Consider the following 10,048-nt stretch of genomic DNA (forward strand, 5'->3'; position numbering starts at 1 on the left):
TTTTTCAACCTAATTTAACAAATAGAATTAGTGTAAATGAGTTCAAATAGTATTATAAACATGGACAAAGGAGTATATATATACATATTTTGCAAATAGATATATTGGGAACTTCCACCAATAATTATTAAATATTTTCATCACTTTTAACTACATTAATTAATTAAATAACTTTATAATTAGGAATTAATTATCAATTAGTGGTGTGGTGGGAACGTATGAAGGAACATAGTAAGTAGTGAGTAGATAGCATCCCCAGGCAGTGTCTGAATGTAGATTTTGTTTGGTACTTTTTTTGACCATTTCTTGATTTCAGTTTTACCAGAGAAAAAGTGAATTTATAACCTCTAAGATTCCTTTACCATGGCATCACACACAAATTAAGAGAGAGAAAGAAGCACTGTCTGAGCACAGAAACAGCATTTTCATCACATTCCTTCCTAACCTTTTCCTAATTTCCCTCTGTTTGACGCATGCTTTCTGTGGCCACCTCCTATATTCTTCTTTCTCTCCATCTCTCTCCACTTCCTATTTTGCGTCTTTTCTCTCCCTTTCAATTTCTCTTCACTTTTTATGCCAATTTCTCCCACCCTTCAAATCCTTTGACATTGAGCTATTGGCCCACGTGAAATCATGCTGCAAGTTTCGATTTTTCAATTATGGGTTACTTCCCCATAGTTCAAGGGCTGATTCTGGCATCTTTGCTGGTTTTGGGTATGTAGCTGTTGTTCGGATCCATGTGAGCTGGGCTTGCTTTTGGGGTTTCTTGTTCCTTATTTTGGTCTTCTGGGTGGTTGAAATTTGTGTTTTTTGAGGTAGGGTTTGAAGTCTTGGTGGTTATGCTGTAATTTATTCAATTGGGTGGTTGTGTTCTGGTGGACTTGGAATCTGGGTGTTTGGGATTTGTTGATTTTTTTTTTGTCCTGGGGTGTTTGGATTCATGGAGGCTCAATTAGAAGGGAAAAATCAGTATTTGTATGGACCTGTGGTGCCAGAGATGAAGAGTGTTGGGAAGAGAAGTTTGGAGTGGGATTTGAATGATTGGAAGTGGGATGGGGATCTTTTCACTGCTACGCAACTGAATTCAGTGCCGTCAGATTGTAGGAGTCGTCAGCTGTTTCCTGCTGATCCTGAAATTCTTGCAACTGGTGATGCTTCTAACAGTTTGTCTTCTGCATATGATGATGTTAACCTTGCGGAAGGAAGGAGAGAATTGGAGAAGAGGAGGAGAGGTGTTGCTGATGAAGGTGGGGTGGAGATGAATGATGGAGCTGGTTCTCTTAATTTGAACCTTGGGGTCCAAGTATACCCTATCATAGAAGGGGAGGAAAAAAGTGGAAAGAAGACAAAGATAACTGGGAGTACTTTGAACAGGGCTGTTTGTCAGGTGGAAGATTGTAGGGCTGATCTTAGTAATGCGAAGGATTATCACCGCCGCCACAAAGTTTGTGATATGCATTCTAAGGCAAGCAAGGCACTAGTTGGAAATGTTATGCAGAGATTCTGTCAACAGTGTAGCAGGTCAGTTAGGTTATGAAATGATAGTTTATGAGGGAGCTCCTTTCATGTTATTGTTTTGATCATCACATCAACTTTTTGGGACACATTTTAAAGAGAAAGATAATTAATTATCCGGGTCTGTGTGGGGTAAATTTTTTAACCCTATTAGCTCTCCTGTCACTTGCAGTTGATTGTTTGAAACCTGCTGTATTTGCATTTTGTAGTTTCCTGAACCTTTTCTTTAGCACCCCAGTTGATACAATTTGTTAGAATCATGGCAGGTTTCATGTTCTTCAAGAATTTGATGAAGGGAAGAGAAGTTGTCGAAGGCGTCTGGCAGGCCACAATAAGAGGAGGAGGAAAACGCATCCTGATGCTAGTGTAGTTAATGACGGCTCTGTGAATGAAGAAAAGGGCAGTAGCTATCTGTTAATGAGTCTGCTAAGGATACTGTCCAATATGCACTGTGAGTTTCTGTGTGTTTAGAAATTTATCTACTTGTCATTCTTCCCGACCATAATTTATGTATTTTGGCCGCTTATTGTTTTGCTTGGTCTGTGTATCCTCTGCATGGGACAAAGTCTGATCATCATAATTTTTTTCAAAAAAGGTGGAAGCTTATGCAGATGATACCTTGCCGGGAGGCGATAATTGATATCTTTGAACTTGTGATTTATGCTTTAATGCCGAAACTATTGTACCATGAATAATTATTTTGAAGAGGTAAAATGAAATAACTAATTATTATCTTCAAGAAATGGCACCTTTATATATAGCTTACAATTTCGAACTTCCAAGTTTGATGGGAATTGAAAGTCAAAACAACTAACCTTCTTGCACTTTTGGGTGGATAATTATCTCGAAATATTGCAAGGTGTCCTATGCGATTTTAAGAGGTTTAAGATCACAATTCACAAATGAAATTTTAATGCTCTTTGGCATAGCAAAGCGGATACATTACAATGAGCATTTACATAAATTATGTTATTGAGAGTTCAGATGTTCACACTTGATTCCTATCCTAGGATTATTTTTCAAGATATATATTTGTGGAAACTTCTCCTTTTCATTTGTTTGGGTGATATTTTCTCTTAGATGATGAGTAGAATGACTTGTTCTTAACAGTAAAATTAAAGGGCAGTCCTTTGCTTGCATAAAGATAATCTCTTGTGCATCATTTTATGTATCTACTGACTACTGTGGTTAGTCCATGTAATCGTCATAAAAGGGCAAAGTCCACCCTATTGACATAACTTTTTATGTTTAGTTAAATCTCATTGCAAATCAATGGTAAATGCTTTAGGGTTCATTTGCACAACCAAATTACTATTGATGTTTGGAATTATAATTTTTACTGAACAATGAGTTGAGTTGCCTAGTACGTTAGGCCCTATTTTGGGGTTTGGGCAAGGTCAAATGTATGCGGCCTTGCTCTCATGAGTGGCAAGGTCATTTTGGTGACTGAACCCATACCCACCAAGTCACACAGTAGTAACCTTGCTATAGTGCCAAAGCTTAGTCTTAGTTCAGCTCTAGTTTTCTTATTTGATATATGAATTATGCTGTAAAATCAATTTTAAATTAATTAATAATATGGTGAAGTAGATAGGATAGCAGCAGTGCAGGTATCCAAGTAGCAGTGGCGATCTGTTCAGGTGATGGTTGTTGAAGTATTAACTTAGGTGGCTGGAGGTGTTATACAATACATATGTGTGATGTCGAATGCTTTTCACTTATTCTTGTTTCTTGGAAATAAAGTTGCTGTTTAGGTTCAGAGTTGAGAAGGGCTGTAGATAGTTTTTATTCCCTAGAGATCATCATTCAGAATTAGCTCTAATTCTAAAACTGAAATGCGTAACAAACATGAAGTTTAAAAGTGGTCCAGCTTTAATTTTAAGCACCAATGGGATTCTTTAGATCGGTTGTCTCATTGATTGTTTTCCTAATTCTGTTAACTGGAATATTAAAGCAGTATTTCTAAAAAAAATCAGAGAAATTTAACATCATGCTTGGTGTTTATGAAGTTCCTTCTATTGTTTGATATGATATGCTTTCATTTTTTTTCCAGCATTGGCTCTCTGAGCTTGAATCTCTGGACTTAGTAGTAATCAAGGTTATCAATAGCGGATGACAGCCTATGGTTGCAATATATATGTTGAAAGGATTAGTGACAAAATAGGTCACTGGGGATAGTACCGTTTGGTACCATGTTGAGCAGAGAGAAACCAAGAACGAATATATTCAGTCCCCGTGTTGTGTACTTACATGAGTATTCTTATTTATAATGAAGAAGAGATACACTACTAAAGGATAAAATTAATATCTAATAATGGGAAATATTTGGGAGCATGTTTCCCTATCAAATCATATTTCTAACATAATGAAATAATGTCTTTAACAATATTAATATCTAATTAATATCTATAAATTAAAAGAAATTCAGAAGAACATAGAGGTCCAAAGAAAAGAAAATAATGGATGACAAATGGCAAAGTGATGCATAAGTGGCATGTTATAGTGTTATGACGGTGCCATAACAGTTATTTAACAATGATCAATGATGGTAGTTGCAATAGCATTATTTTGACTAGTGAGTTAGATGCCTAACATTCATGAATTGAAGGTGAATTAGTAAAGTCTTAAGGGTAATTTAGTGCTGAATTGATAATGATAATAGGGATGATTCGGGATGTGTTATCTTGTGTTATGAATATAATGCGTGACTTAATTGTTGTGACAATTTAATGATGCTAACAGGGGTTATTTAAATGAAGAACTTGCTTAGTTGCCATGATGATTTTTCGAGTCTGTTTTTTTCGGATGAAGGCTTTCTTCACCCAAAGAACTCTACTCGAAATATAAGTGGTTTTCTTGTACAGTTTAGCTTGACTCCTTTTCTCTGCTGTAGATTTTCCATTGCCAAAACGATGGGAAAATAATTTGGTAATGAAAATTAGTCTGCCTGGATTGATCATTAGAATAATGATTCACTGTACTGGCATTATCATTTCATTTATCAATGGTTTGCCTTCCATGTTTTGGGCACATGAATACTGGATCATTAGAAAGTTGGAAGGTTTAGCCTTCTAGAGAGTGTGTGTTGTGCTGAAATATTTCTTTGAAAAGATGAAGTTTCGTGTTGAGCCTATTCTAATTATCTATGCTACGTTGGATTTCATTATTGGCATATACTTATTTGACTCGATATAATTGCAGCAAATGGCTCAGATAATATGACAAGCCAGGATGTTCTATCTCATCTGCTGAGAAACCTGGCAAGTCTGGCTGGAACAATTAATGGAAGAAATATAGTGTCTTTATTGGAGGGATCTCAAGATTTGTTAAAAGCTGGAACATCTGGAACTGCACAGAATGTTCCTAACACAAATTCTAATGGTCCTGAAACGTCCAGACCTGTTGATACTTCTACCAAGATGGATAATGGTGTAATCAGTCAGGACCCTCCAGAGCCTATGCCTAAAGGATTTATATCTTCAGGCAGAGATGGAGTAGGAAGTTCAAAATCTCCTTCATTACCACAGTCGTCAAATGTACTTCTGTCACGGGATTGTCTTCCACCCCATTCAGTCTCAGCTGAGACTATGGCTGGAAGAATTGGGTTAAGTAATATTGACCTGAATAGTGCATATGATGATGTACAGGATTATGTCGAGAACACAAGAAATTCTCGTCCTCCTTTGCCTTCAGGGAATGGGTCCCTTGATAATCCTTTATGGGTCCATTGTGACTCTCTCAAGTCAAGTCCACCACAGACAAGTAGAAACTCAGATTCAACCTCTACACAGTCACCATCTAGTTCTAGTGGAGAAGCTCAGGTATACTATTATAGTGATTGTAATTCATTTCCTTGTAACTCTATATTGTGATAATGTTCCTATTTCTTTTGTATCAAAGAAGAGGTAAGGTAAGCCAATTTATCATGTAGACTATAACGCGTGCTTGGATGGGTATTTTAGTTTATTTGGGAAACGATCTTATGATTCATTTTAGTCTTTTAGTGTCAATTTGTTTATCAGCTAACCAAACATTCATGTAGATTTCTCAACCACTGCAAATCTGTGGAATTGGTTATCTTATGTAAATTTTTTGAAGTTATGGTTTTACATTTGTCAACTTTTGTATAATATATATTATGATTGATTTATTTCTTACTAAGTGATAAAGTAATGTATTCACTCAATGTTCATATAAGTCATGGTGTACTATATAGATAGTGTTCCTCCTCCACCCCAGTTTAACTTGACCTTTTTAAGTATAAACTTTGCTTTCTAGTGGCTGTCAAGATTGTGTTTGTTGGTATTTTATTTTATTTATATTTTCTGTTTTCAGAGTCGCACAGATCGAATTGTTTTCAAACTATTTGGCAAGGCTCCAAATGATTTTCCCCATGCTCTCCGATCACAGGTACTTTATCTTTGCCTTGAAATTGCTATAAACAATTTCACCGCACTGTCTTTTTGTATGCTTAATTTATGCTTTTCTTTGAGTGTCAGATCCTTAACTGGTTATCCCACAGTCCCACCGAGATAGAGAGCTATATAAGGCCTGGCTGTATCATATTAACTGTATATCTCCGTCTAGAAAATTCTGCTTGGGAAGAGGTATAATTTGATATAAAATCATATATTAGTTGCCACTGGAACCGTGGGAACAATCATAAAATATCTAAATGTTTATTTGTTATTATTTCACAATGCAGCTATGCTATAATCTAGGATCCAGCTTGAGAAAACTTGCTGTGCCGAATGATTCTTTTTGGAGATCAGGATGGATATATACAAGAGTGCAGCACTCGGTAGCTTTTCTGTATAATGGTTTGTTCTCTCTCACTGTGTGTTGTCTTCATTATTCTCATATGATTGTATATCAATTATCACCAGAATCGTATCTCATCTTACATATGTGACTACAATTTTTATGTTGTAAATCTGTCCTGCAGGTCAGGTGGTCTTAGATGTACCATTGCGATTCAAAAGTCCACAGAATTGTCAGATTTTTTGTGTCAAACCACTTGCTGTTTCTTCAAGTTCTTGTGTTCAATTTATTGTGAAAGGATTCAACCTTTTGTTGTCTAACACCAGGTAAATCTCTGTGTGCCTGATGAATCAAATTTGTTCAGTTGAGACTTAAATAATGTTGTTAAATGGTGTGGCCATGCCAGAATGACGTGGTGGAATTTTCCCCAACTGCCATAGACAATTTGTTGAGGGAGGTCTATTATGGTGGTGGCGTAGGCTGCTATGGTGTGTTTATATAGTGGAATTTTTGCCTCCACCATATTCCACCATCTGCCATTGATAACAGCAGACTTATTTCAGTTATTATACTGCAGGGCACACTAACTCACTGGAAGAAAATAGGGAAAAACAAAATATATAATGATTTTGTTGCTTGTTGGAGATACTTCATATCTCTTAGACATAGGGCAATATGATATGATAGGATTTTCAAAGAAAGTACAACTTCATATGGTTAACGCTATGCAATAATACTTTTCCAGGCCCTGAACTTGTTTCAAAAATGGATGAGAGAGATACACTGCTTAAATATCTAGGGTATAGTTTTTCCTTACTAGTATTATAGTATACCACTTGTGCGTTGTATGGTCCTATTAAATTAAAAATAACTAAAATATAAAGGATTTTGAATTATATTTTTTGCAAAATTTAATGAAGAAGATATTATTCCAAGAAAAGGAAGATACAGACATACTTATAATTAAAAATATTTCTCTCTCTCTCTCTCCAAATTTACAGTATAAAAGATTTATGGATTAGATTAGATTAATTATATCTTATCTAAATATCAAATAAACATTTTCATCTTTTTGGCACAGTTAATTATTGTTGACAGTTAAAATCATGTCTGTAATTGAAATGATTTTTTCTAATCATTTCCCCTAATTAATTTTTATAACATAATAATACTGACACATTGTTTCGTATTTGAATAATGTATGATTTTATTCCACAATTTATTTGACATGTTTATTCTTCTAAATAACATCTTGTAAATGATTGCTTTTGATAGTTACGTACATCCAATATAGATAGATTTGTGAAGGAAGGGAGATCTGTGGTCTGGATTTTGTTTGCTGCAATTGGAGCTGAAGCTAATCCATTCCTCTTGATTTCAGGTTGCTCTGTGCACTTGAAGGGAAGTATCTGGTACAAGATAGTTGTTATGATTTGGTTGATGCTGATGCTGCCATTGGACATAATGAGCTTCAGCATCTGAGCTTCTCTTGTCGTATACCGAATGTGACTGGAAGAGGGTTTATTGAGGTGGTGTACTCTTACAATTTTTCATGTTTTAGAAAAAATATTCTTTTTTCACTGGCCTTCAGCAAAGTTTATGAAGTAATTTTTGCTTTTTTCAATGTGAACTTTTGCAGCTTAGAATTAGATGATGCCTGCCATTTGGTGACTTTAGCTTTAATATACTTTGCAGGTCCTTTATAGTTTTAGGTTCTTTCGAACCATTGAAAACCATTCAATAAATGAGAGTGAGTCCTAGTTTTGACATCACCCGTTCCCCTTTTTCCTGTCTTCAGACATTGATTTAATATGCAATTATGTGGCTTTTCCCTTGGCAAAACTAGTTATGTAAGTCAAGTGTTGAAGCACTCTCCATGAAAAAAATGCGGACAGATAGCTTCTGCTGTTGAAGCAGAGAATTCTCAAGTGTTAGATTCAGATAAAAGATATTCTGCACCAATAGGATTTCGCTTTCTCTAGTCTTTAAAACTATATTTTTCATACCTGATATGATAATGTTTACTCAGGTGGAAGATAATGGTCTTAGCAGCTGTTCGTTTCCATTCATAGTTGCAGAGCAAGAAATTTGTTCAGAGATATGTAACCTGGAGAATGTCATTGAGGCAGCTGAGACTGCTGATGACATCCAAATGAAAACTAAACTAATGGAAGAAAAGACTCAAGCATTGTATTTCGTACAAGAAATGGGTTGGCTCCTTCACAGAAACCGTGTGAAAGTTAGGCTGGGCCCTGTGGCACCTCTACAAGATTGCTTCCATTTTAATCGGTTCATGTGGCTTGTTGGCTTCTCTATGGACCATGACTGGTGTGCTGTGATGAAAAAGCTCTTGAACATTATCTTTGAGGGCACTGTTGATATAGGAGAGCATACCTCAGTTGAGTTAGCATTGTTAGAGATGGATCTTCTGCACAAAGCTGTAAAAAGAAATTGCAGGCCTATGGTGGAACTTTTGCTAAAATTTGTGCCAAGTAATGCTTCAGATGTTGGAGACAGTAAGGAGAAGCAAGTCAACAAGTCCCCTAACAGATTCATATTCAGACCTGATTCTGTTGGGCCTGCTGGGTTGACTCCCCTTCATGTTGCAGCAAGTATCCATGGTTTGGATAATGTATTGGATGCATTAACTGATGATCCAGCACTGGTAATTCCTTTTTCTTCTGTATGCATCATACATCTTCATTTGTATACAAACTCCAGGTATTACAAACTCCTTTGTTTTCCATGTTCAGGTGGGAATTGAGGCATGGAAAAGTGCTAAGGACACTACAGGTTTGACCCCTTATGACCATGCATCACTGAGGGGCTACTACTCCTACATTCAACTTGTCCAGAGGAAAATAAGCAACACATGCAAAAGTGAACATGTGCTTAATATCCCTGCCACTCTTGTAGATAGTAACATAAAGCAGAAACAATCAGATGGCCATAGGTCATCAAAAGTTTCAAGTTTGCAAACTGAGAAGATTGAAACAACAGCAATGCCGCGACATTGTGGGGTATGCCAGCACAAGCTGGCATACGGTGGTATGAGAAGTGCACTGGTTTATAGGCCAGCAATGCTGTCAATGGTTGCCATTGCAGCAGTGTGTGTCTGTGTGGCTTTGCTCTTCAAAAGCTCACCCAAAGTCTATTATGTGTTCCAGCCATTCAGCTGGGAATCATTGGAATATGGATCCATGTAACGTTGTTGTATATTAGATATTCTTTTCTGTAGGCCTGGACTTCTGTTTTTTGAAGTGTGAAAGTGTTAGTTCTGAGTATATACATCTGTGATAGTTGCTGTCATCAAAATGTGTAGGGAAGGTTTACCTTCACTTCAGATGTTCAGCACAAAATGTTCACTGTGCTATCTAATGTTAGGTAGATGGTGTTATTAGTTCATGTATATGCAAAGATTAATAGGGTAAGTTCGCGGGAATTTAGGAGGGTACTTGTATCAATCAATAATTATACAAGTTTTACTACAGGTAAGTACCCTTTGATGTTATCTTGATTGATTCATGATGATATTATGAAAATCATATAAGCAACTAGATTTAGTTTACTTGTTACCAGAGAATTATGCAACTTGCAGGCTACTCCAGATAGAATTTTGTTGTCCTTGTGTATCCCTGTTGTTTTCTACCATTGAATTATTTAACTCTGTCTTGAATACTTTGAATTTGATTTCTTTCTCATTTTTAATATTTTCTTGTGAAGGTGATCTTACTTTAGGTACCATTAAATGTTGACAAATTCTTTTAGTGAA

The 10,048-nt window shown here is 36.1% G+C and overlaps 1 protein-coding gene across 1 annotated transcript; it reads left to right on the forward strand.

Moving 5' to 3' along the window:
* The first annotated feature begins 373 nt into the window (after positions 1 to 373).
* On the forward strand, positions 374 to 9,851 carry LOC114164440 (squamosa promoter-binding-like protein 1). Its single transcript, XM_028049114.2, has 10 exons — positions 374 to 1,521; positions 1,782 to 1,966; positions 4,717 to 5,336; positions 5,851 to 5,925; positions 6,015 to 6,122; positions 6,221 to 6,335; positions 6,461 to 6,602; positions 7,658 to 7,805; positions 8,306 to 8,941; positions 9,030 to 9,851. Exons 1-10 carry the CDS (start codon positions 941 to 943, stop codon positions 9,480 to 9,482), a joined length of 3,063 nt encoding a protein of 1,020 aa, XP_027904915.1. The 5' UTR covers positions 374 to 940; the 3' UTR covers positions 9,483 to 9,851.
* The last annotated feature ends 197 nt before the right edge of the window (positions 9,852 to 10,048 follow it).

This window comes from Vigna unguiculata, chromosome 9 (assembly GCF_037176805.1).
Source record: "Vigna unguiculata cultivar grain cowpea cultivar isolate G323 ecotype 2 chromosome 9, ASM3717680v1, whole genome shotgun sequence".
In the NCBI taxonomy this organism is placed as follows: domain Eukaryota; kingdom Viridiplantae; phylum Streptophyta; class Magnoliopsida; order Fabales; family Fabaceae; genus Vigna; species Vigna unguiculata.

Bases quoted from the DNA above. Each gene is read 5' to 3' on its own strand.
- LOC114164440 (XM_028049114.2), top strand. From the start codon at position 941: ATGGAGGCTCAATTAGAAGGGAAAAATCAGTATTTGTATGGACCTGTG. The intron at 5,926-6,014 runs GTACTTTATCTT...TTTGAGTGTCAG, and splicing joins CCCATGCTCTCCGATCACAG to ATCCTTAACTGGTTATCCCA. The intron at 6,603-7,657 runs GTAAATCTCTGT...TCTTGATTTCAG, and splicing joins CTTTTGTTGTCTAACACCAG to GTTGCTCTGTGCACTTGAAG.